The 20,797-nt window shown below is 39.0% G+C and overlaps 1 protein-coding gene across 3 annotated transcripts in view; it reads left to right on the forward strand.

Annotated features, from left to right (window-relative positions):
- DST (dystonin) overlaps window positions 1-20,797 on the forward strand; it is a 277,490-nt gene that overhangs the window by 63,336 nt on the left and 193,357 nt on the right. For all 3 annotated transcript variants that reach the window (XM_029962798.1, XM_029962799.1, XM_029962797.1), the window contains exons 3-6: window positions 12,918-13,007; window positions 13,537-13,635; window positions 15,823-15,900; window positions 18,290-18,382. In XM_029962798.1, coding sequence (XP_029818658.1) covers window positions 12,918-13,007; window positions 13,537-13,635; window positions 15,823-15,900; window positions 18,290-18,382 — 360 coding nt within the window. The remainder of the gene's footprint in view (window positions 1-12,917; window positions 13,008-13,536; window positions 13,636-15,822; window positions 15,901-18,289; window positions 18,383-20,797) is intronic.

A 20,797-nucleotide genomic window follows, 5' to 3' on the forward strand; every position in this document is an offset into this window, starting at 1 on the left:
TTGGAGGTAAACCACATGACATCTTTCACCTGCTTAGTGTAATCTATAGCTGTTTGCAAGGCTGCTCAGCAAGCCAAACTCATGGCTTTTTTACTGTAATGGAAATTTAGATGACGGAGGAAGGTAACCAGAAGATAGTGAGGAAAAGTTGTGACAGAATGCAAGAAGTTGAAGCTACAACTTGTACAAATTGTACAAGTTTTAAGGCTACTGATAAATTGCATCACAAAAAACTCTCTGCAGTCAATCAATCAAGCAAGCAAACAAACAAATTCAAGTCAATAAAAACTGCACCAAAGCTTTCAAGTTTATTTGGTAGTCTTTAATACATTTAGACTTTGTGACTAATTGGTCGCAGGAAAGAGAGTAATTGAAAACAGTAAATTAAATATGCATGAAATACAGTATGACTTGAGCACATCAATATTTTTGTGGCATGCAGTCCTATTGTACCAGTTGAGCATATGCTTTTATGTATGTTGGGTTTAAAGTGTTTTTTTTTTATATAGGTGATCATATATGAAAGGATGAGTATAAGGCAAATTAAGCGTATCATGTGATTACTGCATGATGGACTAAAACCACTAGAATCAATGTTTCATGTGATAGACTAATATATTAATATATTAATTAATTCTCTTTGTGTGTGTTCATTGTTTGCAATTAGCTCTCAGCCCAGATTTTATTTAATATTATTTGTTCCTTAGAGATTGCAAGAGATAAAATTCTACCATTTGCAATTAGGTGTTGGCTTTTTAATTAATTGTTAAATTATGCATGGAATTATTTTTATCTATATACTTTTGATGTATCTGTATTTAATAATAATTTATATATCAGTTTAGAAGTACTATGCCTTGATCTAGCTCCCTTGGAGCCACTGTAACTGTGCCATTGGCTCCAGTGGGAGTAGTATTTGTGGACTTCAGACAGTGAGCAACTTCAAACATTTAATCATAAACATTAACTAAGTATTTTGTTCTACAGCAATATTTCATATAATCTGGGAAGCAAGGCTTGCCCTGAGGTAACGTAGATGTGTGACTGCATGAGGACCTAAAAAGGCATGAGAATAAACATGTTTCTCATATACAGAAACATGTGTTATCTGTTAAAGGCATTTATGGTGTTTTGAACAGTGAATTTAAAGGTAGTCACATAGTGTTCAAAATCTGTCTCTACTTAGAGTACCTTGAATTTAATTAGAATAAAGTTTTAGCTGCCAGTTTTAGTACTTTACCTGCTTCAGGTATGTTTGGAGTGCATTGCCTTTGGTCAGAGCTAGTTTTAAGCTGTAGGAGTCAGATCTATTTTCTCTTTGATGTTATTAGCATTACATTTGCATATTTTAAACAGTTCCTCCCTGGTAAGTTACGTTTGGCAGCGTGTAGTAAAGGTTGCAAAAGGCGAGAGCAAGCGGGAAGCACAAGGGGTGGAGACAACCGAATGCACATTATAACTGAGACATTGGCTTGTCTCTGGCCAAAGATAAAACAGAACAAAAGGTGAATATGGCTGCTGTCAATTGGAAGTCTTGAACTGGATTAAGGAAGCTGATGGTAGATTTTTGGTCACCAACTGGCATCAGGACAGCACTGTATAGCAGTGGGGAAAAACATTTATCCTCATAATTGACAAGAGGAACAATGTAGAGTTCTGCATCTGAACACCTACAGAGGAGCCCTCAGTAGTCTATTCAAGAAAAAGGTGTTTCTGTGGCACAGCTCAGCTCATCCCCAGGCAGGTGTGCAAACCAGATTAGGGCACACTCACTCTTCTGTTCCCTGCCTGCTGCAGGAGTTGGGGTGGCTGCCTCTGTGTCTTGTGAGTGAAGTGCCAACCAGAGAGATCTTCAGCTTGTCAAGTTCAAAAAGTTGCTGTCAAAGTTGCCTAGTTAGATAGGTCTGGACTGGCTGGGGGGGACTGCTTCAAAATTTAAAACAGAAAGATAACTAGGAAGCAAGTGTCACAAAATCCCAGGCTCATCTTCAAAAGCAAAGACAGTAGTGAGAAGTAAAGAGAGGACAATGAATTGGGAAAAGCAGTAGGTAGGGTCTCCTGGGGTAGTAATACAGTAGAGGGAGAAATGCAGGAGATCTGGCAGTCACTGCAGATGTTTGTGTCAGAGGCACAAAGGCAGGTTGCTGACAGGTAGAACAGATAGGAGGCATCTTATAGAATATACTGCTGCTTTCAAGAGATGTGCAAAATACAAAGGAGCTGTACAAGAAGTGGAAATAAGGGGAGCAGGACTAAAGGTTTGTTATAAAGGAGTTAGTAAAGCAAGGTGGGGTAAAGTCCAGCGGAACTTACAGTGTGACATGGAAGTCCACAGGTAGAAAGAAGACTATTCAGGTAAGTTATGTGTTTTCTGGTTGAACAGCTTTATTTACCCAATAGTTAGTAACTAATGGAAATAATTTGTAGCATTTTATCATTCTGTTTAAGAATTCAGAAGAGACTGAGGACTCCCAGGAGTCTGCAATTATAGTAAGCATAATACCTTTATCCCCAGCAGAAGAAAAGAAGGAGTTACAGACCTCTCAGGGTAATTTTTCTCCCTGGGGAGACTGTTACAATGGGTCTTTGAAAGCAGATGGACAAAGAGGAAGTGGTGTACACGGTGTATCTACACTTTTTCTACATGCTACCGCATGTAGTCTCATTTGCATACTATCGCCACGAAATTTGAACGAAAGGATCCTAGACACAGCTTGTTGGGATATTGCCATCAATAACTGCTGCCACTGCAGCTAGAACTGGCACTGGGAATAGCCAGTGCCGTTGGTTGTTGCTGTCATGGCTGCTGTCAGGTGTTGTCGCAGCATCATCTGGGTCTGGGAGGCAACACTCATGAACAAGGACCTTCCACCCACGGGAAAGATCCCAGTGCCTTCTGCCCTTGCTGTGCCACATCCTCAAGTGAGGTTTTGAGCTCAGTCACTTTATCTTTGTAGTGATACATCTGTTTCTCTAACACTGTGGCTGGTAGAACCTTTTCTCTGGCTCAGGCCTTTTGTCATGTCAGCAACAAGTGTCACCCTTGCCCTGCCACGAATCTTACAGGGTCCATCACCTGTGCAGGACTGTGTTGGCTTAGGACCAGGGGGCTCCAGGAACTACACATGAGCTCTGCACCCTGCCTGTGGGGCCAGCACAGTGTTTAGGAGACGGAGAGGCAGCTTGTAATTCAGCCTTTTCATGGACACGCTGGTGTGCTTGTGGGCACGTGGCTGTGAAACTCTGACTGCCTGTGTAACTTCTGATCTTTGCATGGACAAGAGGTCTGCAGCCATCTGTAATAAAGCAGTAAGAAGATAAGTTTTCTTGGAAGATCAAGGGCAGGTTGTGATAATCTGACTTTGTTTAGTCTGAAACTGAGAAGACTGAACGGAGACATGATAGTGTGTCTGCAGTACGTAAAAGGTGTTTATGCAGAGGCTGGCAAACAAATGTTTTCTGAGGTCAGACTTTAGGGGAAGGGACAACAAAAAACCTCAGTTCAGTTAATGGAAGATTTAGTTTGAAGATTAGCAAGCAAAAATGTCCCTCAGAGAAGCAAGTAAGTGTAGAGAAGCAAGTAAAAACCTGGAAATATGTGTTTTGTGTGTTACATTTCCTTCCTTTGAATTTTCAAGAATAAATTAAAGAAGCAGCTCTGGTGTTTTATAGCCAAACTCAAACTTCACCGCACGGGGTCGAGTGAGGTGATCTATTCAGTCCTTTTTAGCCATAGAGTTGTACTATTCTGTGGCTGCTTTGTAAGGCACAACCTCTCTCTGGTGAAATAATGTTCAACTTTTGAGTCTTCAAACTGATCACTGGCAAGTTCTTTACCAAAGCTTGTGTTTTCATTAATTTAGTGATTTCAATCTGCATCAATTCTACAATTCCAGTAAGAATGCCCTCTTTCAGTGGACTGCCGTGTAAAGTGAAGCTTAGTGATGTTTGCTTTATATTCTTCATTAATCAGTATTTATACATTTGTAAATAAAATATTTTAAAAAGAGGTCAGAATAGATGTCTCAAGTGAGACTTTAAACAGATTATGTCACATTTCTTTTTTTTTTTGTTTTTAGTTTTTCTAAAATTTATAAATATCTTCAGTCTCATATACAAACACATCTGAACAAAGTGTACTGCACTGAAAAAAAATCTTGAAGGATTTTACAGAGGTGCAAAAGAGGGAAGAGAGATGGACATGCTCTGCTTTGAAATTAAAACTGGTATAAAAAGGGTTAATAGGCTAGGAGCATGTGTGGAGTCTCATGGGACCTTGCATGACATATGCCACATGTGGCATCTTTCCCTTGCGCTCACTGAGAGCTGTCTACAGAATGAAGGTTAATTTGGTGAAGTAGATACTAAAGGTGGCTGGACATCTCTCTAACTTTATATTTTAGGACTTTAAATTGTGATGGAGTAGATGCCCATTTTAAGTTAGTACATACCCATTTCTACTTGTGAATCTACACAGCATGGGCTGAGATGGATTTGCTGATCCCAATATGCAAATTTATGAACAGATGAACAAGACTGTGCCAGGATTAATACCAGTGAGAGTAGTGCTGTGATAATAATAATGAATAAGTAGAGTGGAACCTCTGGATATACTCTGAGTGGCTGAACCAGGGTTGGTTGGAGAGAATCTTTCAGCCCATTCCTCAAAAAGTTTTGAGATGCATCCAGTTCTGGGCTCCTCAGTACAAGAGAGACATGGAGCTCCTGGAGTAGGTCCAGGCCAGGGCTACAAAGATGATTAGGGGACTTGAGCATCTGTCTTGCAAGGAAAGGCTGAGGGAGTTTGGTCTGTTCAACCTCAAGAAGAGATGACTGAGAGGTGACCTTATCAATGTATATCAGTACCTGAAGAGTGGGTGTCAAAATGATGGAGCCAGGTTCTTCTTGGTGGTGCCAAGCAATGGGACAAGAGGCAACAGGCAGCAACTAATGCATAGGAAGCTCCACCTGAATAGGAAGAAGAACTTCTTTACTTTCTGGGTGACCATGCACTGGAACAGATTACCCAGGGAGGTTGTGGAATCTCCCTCACTGGAGATATTCAAGAACCATCTGGACAAAATCCTGTGCAATGTGCTCTAGGATACCCCTTCTGGAGCAGGAAGGTTGGACCAGATGACACACTGTGGTCCCATCCAGCCTTACCCATTCTCTGATTCTGTGAATGGAACAATTTTTTTTTCCCCGTAGGAGGTGCAAAGAAGGATTTTTGACATTTATAAAATTTGGTTCATGTTGTTCTGTACAATAATGGTGTTTCAAATATCACACAACTACTGAAATCCACAAAAGGACTCCTGAATGTGCATGTTTACGTCCTAGTGTTTGATATATATGTAAGATTATGCATCTGCTTGCACACTTGCTGATTTGGGTTTCAGGAAAATACTGGAATGCATTTCATGAAACCAAATATGGTAAGATAAGAAAAATGTAAGGACAAGATTTAGCAGTGGCTGGATTTTTTTTTTTATGTGAGCAACAGTATATTTACCTTGAAGCCATACAAGTGTCTTTTTTATGATTAATAGAGTTATCCAGAGACGTGGAATAATTGAAGACTGGGGGAAAGATGCAAAATAAAGTATGTGAAAGCAATGGATTAATTGGATGATTGAGTTATCTGGGACAAATGCGAAGGTTAATGTGGAGGAAAAAAAGCAAATGATTTCAGCTTTTAGATACAAGAACAGCATGTTAGGCGGTGGAACACTGGAAGGGTGTCATGGTTATCATGTTAATAGAGTGTAGAGCATTGGCCGCCTGAGAAAGTGAAGGATGAATCCAAGGATGCAATCAAGGATGAATCTTTATTTAGAAAACATCTATTATGCTTTCAGGGTTGTTGAACTCGCTCTGTACAGGAGACTTGTTTAAATGCAGCTTAGTAAAATCATAAAGGAACTTTATGAAATGGAATAACAGTATCTGTGTCTGCTATTTGCGAGAATTAATATGCAGAAATGAAGTAAAACAGAAAAATTACTCATGTTTGTGAAATAAAGACCTATTTATTTTCCATGAACTACAAGAATTGTTTCCTGCAGAGTGGATTATTAGACTGTTGAGCAAAAGAAAAGAGTGAAAATGAGTTATGGACCACTAGGCCTGAGACTGGATTTGCCAGACTTTGCTTACAAATGAACAGGCACACAGAAGAGACCTGGCACAAGTTTTCTCCCTGTGCCATCTCACTGCCAACCCTGGCTGCAGGCCTCTGCTGTTCGTCGGGGGGGAGCAAATCGGGGTGTCCTGGGCCGTGGGTGTCCAGGGCTGGAGCATGTGTGCCCCCCAGAGGTGGGTGAACAGCACCATCTGCAGCCCAGCACTTGGGCTGACTGCGCTCTGCATCCACCCCTGTGGAGAGCTGTGACCGGGGGTCACTGCTGCAGGGCTGCCCAGTGATTAAATTCTCCCAGAACTCGTGTGCTTGTTTATTTTTAACAGAATGAGTGAAGTTTACGGTGGGATTCAGTGCAAAACATGGATTGTGACCAGGGTGTGTATGTGGAGTTTGTTTGGTTTTTTCCTAGCAGTAAATTTTGGGTTTACAGTAAGGAGATTAAAAGCATGAGAGACTCAGGGAGGATGTCAGTGTGCGTGCCAGCCTGCATGGAGCTCTGGCTCCCTGATCTCTTGGAGTGACATCAGGTTGGCCACGAACCACAGCTCAGAGCCTTCCTGTGCCACGGAGACGTTGGGGTGGAAATTACCTGAGGTACAATGGCCCTGCAGCATGTCAAGCAACACTCGTGCTATACATGGGAGAGTCTAAGAAGTCTGTAGAACAAAATAAATACTCTCGAAGATGCTTAAAGAAGCAACTTCCTTGGCAGATCAGTCACATGGGGATATTTTGACAAATCTGATATATTGACAGTTACACGCTGCATGGATCTTGTTACAGCCTGTTTAGAATTTTAGAGTGTTAATCATAAATCATGCTGCATGTATTGGCTTAGTAAATTTTTATTTTTTTACGTAAATGCAACTTTTTATATGAGTTTTTTTTTATTTTTTATTCTTTTCTCATGGCATAGGTTTATTTGTTACCATGCTGTTAGAATTGCCACTGTGATTCCTTAATTTCAGAGGTGAAAGGACTAAAACATACATATTTTCAAAACTTATAGAAAACTCTTTCCTCATGACTAGCACTTTTAATAAAATTTTTCCTTTTAAAACAAGCTTAAGTATGTTTTTAGAAAGTTAAAACATTAGGGAAACTCATCAGGATGTCAGGATCTCATGCAGTGGCCAAAGCAATTTTTCAGCTATCTGAATGCTGACGGCATTTGCTGTGGAACACTGTAATTGTATGAGCCCTTAACCATCTGTGTCTATTATCTTGGAGAAAATTGTTTTACTGTAGTTTAAGTGAATGGGACTCCTAAGGGATCTTTTTTTCATGGACATTGAGTGAGATTCTTAAAGAATAAATTTGAAATTTATTGTGAAATTCGTAGTGACCTTGTGCCAGCTGTTGTTTGGACTTACCAGTGACTTCAGTGGTAATTAAGGCCTGACCCTTTTTTTCTCAAACATCCTCCTTACAGTTCTAACTTTTGAGCCTTTTCCCATTTTCCTTTGGAAAAGCAGTAATGCTTTACGTTTGTGCCAGGCATTTGATTAACTTTGCTTCCAGAAATGAGGAGAGTGGTACTTGAAAAGACTTTCCTCAGCAATGTGAGCTGAAAAGGCTCAGTTGGATCCCTATTATAATTCTTGATAACATCTGGGAATGACTCTGAATTTATAAAGACTGGACAACTGAACTTCAGTTATTCAAAATAAATGTGGTTTGGATTTAATTCTAATTTTGGTTGGTTTGGGAGTGATAAGAAAAGGTCTAATTTGGCATGTTCTTATAATGATCAATTCAGCTTATTTATAATATAGATAGGGAGACTCCTGGAGTTTTTAAGAAAAATATTTGATTACTGTAGTCTGCTTTCCTAACCTGTAAAAAATGAATAATTTTGCAAGTGTGTGAGCACTCTGCCTTGTTTCCAAGTTGTGCAGCTTGCCAGGGCCACAGTGGTTGTCTCACCTCCGTCAGGGAGTTCCTGGTGGCTTCCAGTCCATGGGTGTTACTTATAGTTGTTCCTGCCCCATCTGATTATATGCTGTCTCCTGCCCCTTTTACCTCGACTTTAGATTCTGCAGCACATTCATGTTTGTTTCTGCTTCTTCCTACACTATTTCCGTTCAGAATCAGTGGTCCTTGCATTTTAGTTGCCTGTCTGGAACATGCCACACCCTAACACAAAAGTCTATGAGATATCTACACGTATGCTGGGTGTGCACCCACTGTACAAAATCGTGTGTTTTATTTTCCTGCCATATTTACTTCTGAATAAGAAAAAAGCTGTGTTTTCTGTGTTTTCCTAGAATCATCATAGAATAGTTTGGGTTGGAAGGGACCTGTAAAGGTCATCTGATCCAATCCCCCCTGAAATGAGCAGGGATGTCTTCAACTAGATCAGGTTGCTCAGAGCCCTATCCAGTCTTATCTTGAATGTTTCCAGGGATGGGGTGTCCACTATCTCTCTGGAAAACCTCTTGCAATGTTTCAACATCCTCACTGTAAAAAAAGTCTTCCTTATATCTAGTTTAAATCTACGCTCATTTAAAACCATTGCACTTTGTCCTATTGCAACAGTCCCTAATAAAAAATAGGTATGGCAGTGTTAGATAAAGTGACATGTGCATCTACCATGTGTCCTTGTCAAGACCAAGCTGGTTTTGCTTGCAGAAGCAGAAGGGGCAGTCCTTCTCTTCTACCATATAACCATGAGTGGCCTCTATAGTGTAAAACTGTAGATTTTGTTCTAGTATCAACAAACACAACTAATAATATCAAGAAAAATTGTAAGAAACAGGCTTGCTGTGGAAGATGGCTTCTTTTTTGCTGTGACTCATAGCAAAACCAGAGATCACTAGGTGCAAGTTTGGTTCACTAAGCATGGGCATCTGGGGCTGTTTGAGATGTGTAAGGGTATTCAGGACAGATATCTGTGAGAGTGTGGCCACACTTACGCAAACCTCAGTCCTTCTGGAGAAGCAGGTGGAGGCCAAGTGGCATGGCCCCTAAACATAAACCAGCCCTACAGATGTGTGACCAGGAAGCTGAATCACGTCTTCCTTCTCTGTCGGTGGGAGCAAGAACCAGGCAGACTGAAGGCAGTGATGACACGTGCTGCAATGCCAGCCCCCTGAGGAGGAAGCTAAGCCTGGCAGGCCAGGTACTTTACGGCAGAAGCAGAATGGTACATAAGGGTGGAACTGATAGCAACTTGATTGTAAAAACAGCCGGGTGTGCCAGCTGAACAGTAAGATAAAGCTGTGTGAGTTATGTGGGGTGTCAGATTGCTAGCTTTTGGAGGTGGTAGCCATCGTCACAGTCTTCATTTGTCAAGTGCCTCACATACTGGAGTCTGGAGGCAAGATTGTGGCTCTGTGACTGCTACAATTTTAAAAGCTGGTTTTTACTGGCAGCACAGAGATTCCCCAGGGCACTGGACTGCAAAGTTTAAGCTTACTGGAAAAGGATAATATGAAAATATGTTATGCTCATATCAAGGAGAATGGAGCTTTCCTTACCATGAATATAGTATACATGCCAGAAGATGAAGATCAGAAGATGAATCACTTCTGAAACAGTGCCTTACATTCGTTCTGTTCCTTTTCAATGATGAAACCATTTTACTTCTCTTTTAAGTTTTGTCAGATGCCCCTCAACCACTCAGTGTCTCCCACATCTTCCTTAAAAAATTTCTTCTCATGCCCAAATTATCAAATCTGCCACACTCACATAGGCATATTGCAAAAAGTTGCTTGAGGCAACCTGTAACCTACTTTGCATGTGGACCTTGCAAAATGTAGGGCTGACAATTCTGCGATTTTATTGAAAAACCACAAGAACTGTTATGAAATATCACAGTGTCAGCAGATCCCCACACATCTATCCAGGGAACCCCATCTGCATCCAGTACTTGTGCTACTATCTGTTCTGAAGAAGGCTAAATATGGCAGTTAAGGAGCAATGAACTAGTTATATTTCTTGTTAGTTTCAAGATCTAAGAATTCATTATATGTGTTGAGAGACAAGAGTTGCCTAAGTGATAGAGAGGGGTGATTTTGCAAGCTTTTCCTTAAGTGGCAGTGTAGGATCTCTTGAGAAGCTCAAGATGCTTCTTTTAGAAGTAATCTGCTGCTTTGAGTGAACATGTTTGGTCACATCAGTTGCCCAAATACATAGTTTTAGGTGCACATCTGCTGCTCAGAGTCATGGAAGAAATTCCTTGTTATGTTGTGCTGTACTAGGATGACTGACGTAGTATGTCCTAAATAATTAATCTTCACAGTAAGTGTCAGCCAGTGGCAGAACTAAGACAGACATATAAGGTGTACTGCTGGTTTTCCTGTGTTGACAGCTCTATGCCAGTTTCTTCATAGCCAGTGTGAGTTCATCTCTGAAGCGTCTGTGATTTCTAGAAAGATAAGCTGGGGAAGATGGTTGTCTCTGTAGTACTTAGGAAACCTCAGAGCATAAGAAACAAACAGAAGGTCAACAGATGTGTGCTGTGAGAGACAAAACTAGCAGGATAGCAAGACATCTTGCATCTAATGGAAAATAAAAGCAGACAGACCAGAAATGGTAATATTTTCTCATCCCACAATTCAGATACCTGCATATTGGGCAGTTCCCCTGAGTTGTATGTTGAAAAGAGTGTAGGATTGACTTGGTGTTGCACAGACAGTTCTTTCAGTGTCTTTCAGATGTACACCCCATTCCTCTGTCCTTAACCTGATGTCCTTCCATCCCTCTGGCCACCAGCCTGTACTGTGAATCTGCTCTAGCTTGGGATTCTGCTCTCCAAAGGGAAGTGGAGAGTGATACGTCCTGAGGGACTCAGCAGGCAACTCTCTCACAGGGTTTATCTTAAAAAAAACTTGCCTACTTTTGTCAGGAAGAGCCTAGCACTCAGTTTGGCATAGTTCTTTGAAAGTAAAATTAAAAAGTCACAATTGTTTGGGGTTAAAAATTAAAGACCCTTGTGCTTTTCATCTTTTAAGCATTTATCATGATCAACTTGTTTTGTATCAGGGACTTCGGTGATTTACATGGCTTCTCTTTTCTTGCCTTTCACCAGAGATGTAATAGCAGAACACCTATTTTGTTTCTTCGTTCAGCTTAACAGTACTTCAGTATTACCAGAGAAATTTTCTCTTGGAAATTTTTTTACACTAATTGTTTGCAGAATTTTTAAAAAAATTCATAACTAAAATTAAAATGATGCTGTATGTACATGAGTTTGTAAAGCTAGGTATATATATATAAGAATATTGTGTTGTAACTTGACTGTCTATGCAGAGTCTGTATAAGTGTTTTGGAAAACATCAGTTGTAATTCCTTATGGAACAGTCTTCGAAATGACTTGTTCTGGCTAGTCTTCAGCACAAGCATAAATATGCTGTGATACTACTCTAAATTAAGATCATGGTCTTTATGAAACAGATTTTAGGGTAATTTCATGTTTAAAAATAGGAGTAAGAAAACTTGAGAACACAAAAGCATTTATGAAACTAAGCTTAGGTATGGAGACAGTTATTTGTTCAACAGAAATTCCCCTGAAAGTCAGGTAAACAGAGTTCTCATATAAAGTCAAAGATCTGGCTTGATTCTTGTTGCCCTCATCATACATATAGAAATGTTGGCAGTCAATGTCCCATAGATCTCGTATTGGAAGTACAGCTCATCTGTGGTATAGGTGATAAAGAAGAAAATTTCTGATGTTGCATTTTATTCTCTCAAAGCTTAGGAAGCTTCGAGTCTGGTGGTTCAATGGGAGCACCTGGAAACTCACATTAAATTATAGCTGGGAAGCCCTCAACCTCTGCCCTATCTGGCAATGTCAAAAATCTCTTCTGAAAAATTAGGTCCTTTTTGTCACGTTCAAAGAACCGCTGGATGAAATTGTTAAAAATATTTCATTTAAGCTAATGCTAAGAAACAAGAAGTTGGCCTGTGAACAGACATCACCCAGCTTTGTTGTGCCTGTCAGAAAAGTTAGGGCTTCTGACTGTCTCTTGTCATTGTACCTACTCCCTCACTTGTGGTTGGCCTTGCAGAGTCTGCTGGTTATCAGCCCTGCTCAACCGTTTATTAGGGGACACCACAGGAGGAGATCATTTGGATTGGTGTCTGCTCATGGTAGGGTGGTGCTGAGTGTAGGAAGCATTAACCTCTGCCACTGGCATGGCAGGTGGGAAGGGCTGTGCATGCCTTTGGCTTCACTAGATCAACCTAATGTCATATTTCTTTGGTATGGTGGATAAGGCAGATGTGTGAGTCGGGAAAACTAAGTACTGGGAAACCTGAGGTGACAATACATGTTATTAATTGGTGGACGGTATGCTTTGATTAGTAATAAGCTTAAGGCCAGAAAGTATGTTACTTTTGTCCTGACTGCAGTGAACGTGCATGCTGATGATAAGATATATGTTGTGTGTATTTTTTACAATTCATTGGATCTAGCTATTTTTGTCTTAGTTGTCATTATTTAGGAGGTGGGTATCTGATAATTTGAATTGTCAGATACTGATTTTTTCACTGCTATGCACATTCATTACCTGTAACTTCATATTATTTTTCTTTTCATTAAAATCATATAAGGTGTAATAGAACTGTGTGAGTTCAGATGTAGCAGTAAATTTTGCCTATTAAAATTGATTTAGATTTGTAAATTTGTCATGAATGCGAATAAATTTAGAAAGCAATGTGAGGTATATCTGAGGTTTATCTGTATATTAAAAGATGTATGCTAATATGAGTGTGAACTCTCAGGTATAGATGGGGATCTTGTATTTAATTTTTGCATTTTTCTATGCAGGTTCGAAAGCATGTGAATGACCTATATGAAGACCTAAGAGATGGACATAACTTGATCTCACTTTTAGAAGTCCTTTCTGGAGACACCTTGGTAAGCTTTTAGATCAGCATGCAATGACTCCATACTTTTGTTTATGCATTTTCTCTGTTTGTTTACTCCTTGTGTATTGACTGCTGGAGGTTTCTGTGATATTTTCTGTAATCTGTGACCAGATACCAAAGACACAAGTTATATTTCTCTTGGTAAAATATACTACTGTGAATTCTGTGGGGGAATGCAATCAGTTTCTTCATTTCTTGTGGTCAGAGAGACTTCCTTTCTTAGTAGGATAATGCACTATTTTTTCTGTTCTTTCTTTTTCTTTCCAATTTTTGTTTTAACAAATTTGGATGCTTAATATCTTTTTGCATTAAAGGGAGTAACTGACAAATAACAAGGATAAAATGTCCCTGAAATTGTCTAACACACTCCTCAGGTGTCATTTCCTTTCTTTGTGAGCATTACTTCCCTTGCTTTGTATTTGTTCTCTTCATTATGTTCTTCTTTTCATGCTCTTCTTTTCATTTGTGGTCTGTCTTGTGTTTTTGCTGTCCTGTCTCCCGTCTGTTATATTCATTAGCCAAGAGAGCGAGATTTTTTGAAGACCTTACGGTTGGTGAGTTCAACAGAAGCATGCGCAAATGAACAGCATGAGGATGTGGAGGATGAGGATAAGGGGGTAGGTGCCGACCCCCATAACTGTACTAATGCAGTGTTTGAAGTGTGGTGTCTGCTAATGCAAATTCGTAGTTTGATGTGCTGCAGTAGTCGGCTGTAGAAAGGACAAAAGAAACTGTGTTGGTAAACCAGGATATGTGTGTTCATGACGGAGGTATGGTAAAGACAAATGTTGATTTAGCCTTTTTGTGAACAGCTGAAATGAAAATGTTCAAGATTTTTTTATGTGTTTTCTTTGATTAAACTGTAAAAAACCATGGCGCAAATGTGTACTGGACAATGCTATCGAGATGTTATAAGCTTTTTTAATAATAGATAGGGAATTACCATAATTCTGTTAAACTAAGACTTTTTTTTAAACTTGCAAATAGTATTGTCCATATACAAGTAATTTAGACAAAGACTTGAAGGCTCTTCTTAGTGAAGTCAATAGCAAAATATCAATTTGTCTTAATTAGAAGCACCAGTCTACTGTGCCTGTGGTATACATGACATAATGCTGGATAATATCTTGAATTAAGAAAATTCAGATGTACAGATCTATTTGTTAAAATTTACCACATGTAATAGTTATTTTTATCAAAGCAGATAGATTAGAAGTTAAGTGACAGCTTTGGGTAGTGGCTACTAAGAATACGGAGAGTTTGCAGAGTTTATCTTTCTTGAAATAAATACTGAATTATTGTTTCACCGTATTTTGTCCATCCAGAAGGGAAATATCTACTTAAAAAGTGTAAAACACCACGTGCTTGTTAGTCCAAGTGAGCTGTTTCATGCCTTTTTAGACCTTGCATCATTGGCATTTGCTAAAGCAACTTGCTGTCGTAGGGCCTGAGTGCCTCCCTGGCTCCCGTGCGTTGTGTTGCAGTTGTGGTTTCAGTGGAATTTGTGTGCTTTTTTCTGGAGTGTAACATAACTCAAAAGGCTGCACTTTTTTTAAAAGGACATATTTCCCCTCTGAGATGCTATACCTAACTATATAGATGGGGATTTATTATACCTTCTTTGTTGTGGAAAACCAAGTTCCAGGTCTACAGTCCTTTGTTCCCTCTGTAGAAGCTACTTGATAACAAAGACTGCAATGCTTGATCCTGAGCTATTGGTGTGAAAAACAAGGGGCTAAATAGAAGATTATATAATGGAAATTAAAATTCTGTGTTTCAGTTTTTGCTCCTTATTCAGCTCCATTTTCCCCTGTTTCTTTTTGGCAAGCATCTCATACTCCACAGGGGGGAAAAAAGGCAGTTGAGGAAGGATTGGGCTTATCTGTGTGTTTTGCGGTGATTATCTGAGGAAATACTCATATTCATGGCTGTTCTCTAGCAATTATAGTCTGCTTCAGTTTATTGCTGTGAACGTTTGTGAAAAATCTGAAATAAGGAAGAATAGAAGGATTTGGATATGATGTTGATATTAGTTTAACTGCTTTCCCATGCTGATCTGTGACAGCTAAGTATGCGTTTTCTGTGTGGTTCTTCTTCTTGGTAATTTTACACTAACTGCATGCAGTTTTGCCATTTTTTCCATTAACACACCGCTTGTGCTTATTTTACAGTTTTTTTCTTCATGGTTTTGACTTTGCTTTGGGAAGAGTGATTTGTTAGTTCTTTTCACACTTTAAAATATTCTACTCAAGTCAAGAGTTTAAACTTACACTCTAAGACTGTATATATTGTATTATTCTGTTTGGAGGAAGATACTGTCTTTATTAGATGCTTTAAATAAATATGTATAGATATCATAGTGATTATGCAGTCATACCATTAAGTCATGAAGTTGCATACAGAGGTAAGCTTTTCCATCACAGAGTTTATCAGAGCAATATAAAGGTCCATGACATTACTTACATTTTGCTTTGCTTAGTACACTGTGAATATTTTATAATAATAAATTGCACTTTAGTTTCTGTAGGTAGTAGCCCTCTTGGCCTTAATAGTACTTTACAGGGAATGGTTATCAGCCTGCATGGATCAAAGTTGCAGTTGGGAACCACTGATCTCTCTTGCTATCTACTCTGCTAAAAAACTTCAACTATAGTTAAAAAAAAATATTCAAAGCACACTTTCCCACCAAAGGTATTGATTTCATTAAAACTGTAGTGCTTCAAATGTTCTACACGGTATCTTTTAAATCAGACTGTTCTTTTGTTTGATGAGAAAATCTCACAACTATTGTTTTCCAATTTTAGCCCCGAGAAAAAGGTCGGATGCGTTTTCACAGACTCCAGAACGTCCAAATTGCACTGGACTATTTGAAAAAACGCCAGGTATGATGAAAATTTAAGAAAAAAAAAAATCATAAAAATTTTGTCACCTATAGCTAATAAATAAAAAATATGTCCTACTTCGTCTTTTATGCATGTTGTGTAAGAGCTGCCTGTGTAGGCTTGGCTTTATGTCATAGATGGATAAGCAAGATATGGCAAAGGTAACTTTGCACCACCCATCTCTGAGCAATAACAACACACTCTGTGTGATATGTGGTATTAAAGAGGAAAAAATTATGTGTGAGATCCTAAGGAGTTGCTTATAGTAAATTTAACTGTCTTTCATGCTGCCCAGACACTAGCTGGTTTGCAGTTTTGTTCAAAGTCTAATTTATAGTGCAAAATGCAGATTCAAGGAAATTAGAATGTTGTATGGGAATTCCTTATTTTGATTTTATTTGTTTTGGGAAAATCTCAAACCTTGATCCCGATGAAAGCAAAACTAGTCCTGTAGAAAGGCAGCAGAGTTACCTGGACTGTGGAAGATTCAGTCTTAATTTCACCTGTATCTCCTTTAAGCCAGACACTTGAAATCTGCACTGCTAAGTGGTTTTCTGCTACTGCTTTTAGATTCTTTTAAATGCTTACAGCATTCTTGCTTTCTCCCTTCACAAAACAGGAATTTAAAAAAATATCCAAAATATGGAAGGAAAAACTGTTCCTCCCTCTCCATCCCATCCCATTCCAATGAAGTAACACTGAGAATCTGCTTTTTGATTGGTTGATATAAAAAAATAATTATTTGCTACTTCAAAGGTTTGAATTTATCTGTGGTTAGCAAACCATATATAGATACTTAGTTTGGTTATAAAACTAAATGTCCTTTTGTATTTTGAGTGAAATTGCAGACTTGTCTTTTGGGTCACTGAGTATGTGTGTACTAAGAACTCAATCTCCCTTTGCTGAGTTCAAAGCAAACTTTTCCTGTTAACCTAAGTGAGCCACTGAACAAATAACACTACAAAGTAAATGAGTGGCTACTTGAAATGATGGTCACACCGATATTTTTATGCAGCAAGACCTCAGCACTTGTGCTGCACCATACCTTATTTTTTATGCATGGCAGACCGTGTATATTAAAGTGCAGGAGATATAGGATCAGATCACCCCCATGTTTATGAACGTGTGTGTTGATGGGAACCACAAGACTCCATCACACAGCTGTTGATTGTGATCTGAGGATTTTTGTGTTTTCTTTAGCCTTATGGTTTTGTGAAGATGACTGTATTCTAGAGTACAAAATGCTTGTAGGGCTTTGGTCTTCTTGGTAAATTGTCAGTAGGACTTGCAGTTGATTAAAGTTTCAGCCCTCTGGTAGGTGTTTCTAAACCATATTTAGGAGATAACTTGCTCAGGTTGGCTGTATAACCTCCAAACCCAATGCTTTATTGTGATTGCAGGGCAGAGAAATCGTACATATTGATAATTTTGAAACCTGACTTGAGAATTAGACCAGAACAGACTGTGGAATACACTGTCTTTCTTGCAGATAGAGTGGTTTGGCACTTTTTTTCCTTCCAAATAGTTAAGATTTTGTAGCAAATCAAGAGGAGGACATGCCTTTGCTCATTCAATTGATAACAGGGTATATGTTCAAAAGCATGTGAATGTAACTTTACTAATGTCGGCATAAAATGCCTTTTAGCTGAGTCATCTTTAACTGCTAGGCTATATGGATACATAATACAAATAGAGAAATTAAATGAATTATTAAAATATGACAAAGAAAATGGAATTATTGAACTCACTCTTAAGTGCGAGGTTTGGGAGTGGCAATAATAGCAGCTTTTGTTTTCATCCTGTTAACCATTTCTTGTTTATAGCACTGTGATTGAGTACAGCATCAGAAGTGATAATAATTGTTGTCATTAAGCCATTGGTTATTTAAATGTGATACTAAATTCTTAGTTTTATTAAGCCAGAGCATTGTGTTTTAGTAAGCCAGTTCTCCTGCTGCTGAATTCTTACCCTGGCACAGGAAAGTGTGGGGTGGAAGGAAGACAGTAGTAACTTCCCAGGGCTTAGCACTGCCCTGGGACTAATACTCCAGCTACAGATCATTATATTCTTGTTATCTTTCCCTGCTTTGTCATACCTTCTCCTTTTGACAAGAACGGAGGAAAAGGGTATTTGGCATGGGGAGCAGATCTGCTGGCCTAGTGACAGCTGAGGATCTTCTCAGCTTGATGTGAGTGGGAGAGGGCAATTCCTAGCAGGCTGCTTAGAGCCAGAATGCAATTCCTTTCTGCTTTTGAGAATTAAAAAAACCCCAACAGACTAGGCTCAGGAAATGAGTACTACATCCTTTACAATCATACCTGTGTAACACAGTATGTGTTTGTGGCATATTTATTTAAATTTTGTTTGTATTTTCTTTCTACGATGGCAGGTGAAACTGGTTAACATCAGAAATGATGATATAACAGATGGGAATCCCAAATTGACTTTGGGGTTGATATGGACCATAATTTTGCACTTTCAGGTAAGCCTAGTTTTGCTTGACAGTATGTTTTTGGTTATATTCTTGCATACAGTTACGATGAACGCTTCCAGTTAGACAGGACTCCATAGATTATGTCTCTTCTTTAATGTATATTTGAAGGTTTTGATGATGTATCTTATTTTATAATGTAAACTGAACCTCAAGATGTTTACTAATTGCCTGTTTGTGGAGTGAGAGAAAAATAGCTTCAGTTTTGAACATCATTAAAGACAATAGTTGATGTATTCCTTCTAGCTTTTGGACAAACGGGTCTTGTTTTATAACACAGACTTCTTTTGATGTGTATTAAAATATATTAAAAAGCTTTAAATACTTGTTTTTCTTCAGGATCTGAATTTCTCTGCTGATATGAGTATTTTAGCAAGCAGTGCTTTCAGCCTCTTAGAGCAATTCGTATCACGTCAGCATTTGTTTCTAGCCCCAGTGATGGTAGTGCAGGTCACACTAGGTGGCACTCTGGTTGTTGTACACTGGCGGGATTGTGTACAGTATAATGCAGCCTTACAGTGTGTGGTGTTAAATTGCTCCTCAAAATGAGGCTTTCATAATGGCCACGGCTGTGGATGATGTAATTCAGATGACAGATAATTCCCATTTAGTGACTGCAGCATTGTTAGCGATAAACTCCCTGCACTGTTGGCATTTTAAAAGATCAGAAATTTACACAATCACACAGAAAAAGCATGGGTCACTTAAGAATGTTCCACACTGGATTTATGACTGAAAAAAATTTCTTAAAAAGAAAAACCCAGAAAGAATGTTAGGATCTAATGTGCCTTTCTGCAGATCCTAACGAGGAGCAGAAACATGAATAGGGACAGTGGAGCCCTGGTTTAAACAGGGTGCACAGCGTGCACAGCTTAGCCAGTAGCAAAGACTGAGAACTCCCCTAATTGTGTCAGTCTTTGCTTCCACATAGTTATATGGAGAGAAAAAAGACTGGGTTTAAATATATTTAAGTATGACATACAGAATTAGGCAGTGATTGAATGTTGCTGTATTTTAAGAAATAAAGATTATTAGCAGCTTCCTAATAGAAGCTGTTAGTGGAATTTAAGCCTTTACTTGGTGTTTATTTTATCTTTCTGAACCTGATTAATAGGTTTTTGCAGAATTGAAATTGTGTTTCTCTCACTAGCTGAAGCACAGGACATCTGGCACAATTTTGGGCGCTTATAAAAAGTAGTGAAAGTTAGAGCTACTACTTAGTTACAGTTGTAAAAATTAATGAAAAGGAAAAACATTTATATAAAAGAACTAGTTTAGGTGAGCTGGTGTAACAAGGATTTTCTCCTGTAAGGTATCCAGCTCCATATGAAATACGTTAAAACATTTAGATTGTACCTGAAACACACTTACTTCACTATATCTTGACCACAATAATTGCCAATTAAATGTCTGCAAGTACAATTCAGATCTTACAGATCTATCAGAATAGACTATTTCAGTTGGAAGGGACATACAATGCCTGACCAATTTAGGGCCAATTAAAAGTTAAAGCGTGTTGCTAAGGATACTCTCCAAATGCCTCTTAAATACTGACAGGCTTGGGGCACCAACCACCTCTCTAGGAAACCTGTTCTAGTGTCTGACCACCCTCTCAGTAAAGAAATGCTTCCTGATGTCCAGTCTAAACCTCCCCTGGCACAGTTTTGGATTATTACCAAGCCTCCTGTCACTAGATAACAGGGAGAAGGGCTCAGCACATCCCTCTCCACTCCTCAGGAGCTGTAAAGCAATGAGGTTACTCCTCGACCTCCCTTACTCCAAACTAGGCAAACCCAAAGTCCTCAGCCATTCCTTTTAGGACGTACCTTCCAGCCCGTTCACCAGCTCTGTTGATCTCCTCTGGACACATTCAAAGACATTCAAATCCTTTGTAAACTGTGGGGCCCAGACCTGCACACAGTTCACAAGGTGAGGCTGCACCAATTCTGAGTGCAGTGGGATGATTGGCTCTCCTCTGCTGTGTTTGATGTACACCAGGAAGGGGTTTTCCCTCTTGGTGATCAGTTTTTTAACAAAATAATATCTTTAAAAAATTGTGAAAAAATAATTTTAAGAATGAGTAGTGGTTCTTGACTAAATATCAAACTTCATTAGTAAATATGAAATAACTGAAGAACAGAATTTTAACAAAAAAATATTTTCTGTCTTTTTGCCGTTAATGGCTGCAGTGCCTACACTGAATGCAGAAGGGATTTGTAAAGTGAGGTAAGGGGCACCCTCTGCACTAGTCTGTACCTGTGTGACATTTACAGCTATACCACTTCTTCTGAAGAATATGGTAATTTGGTGTCAGTCACTGACACCTGTACATGGCCAATTCAGGTTCAGAATGTGAAGTTCAGAAGAATGTGCATACTTAACACCTCACGTATTTTTTTTATCTTC

This window comes from Manacus vitellinus, unplaced genomic scaffold, assembly GCF_001715985.3.
Source record: "Manacus vitellinus isolate BGI_N305 unplaced genomic scaffold, ASM171598v3 scaffold_4_pilon, whole genome shotgun sequence".
NCBI classification, from domain to species: Eukaryota; Metazoa; Chordata; class Aves; order Passeriformes; family Pipridae; genus Manacus; species Manacus vitellinus.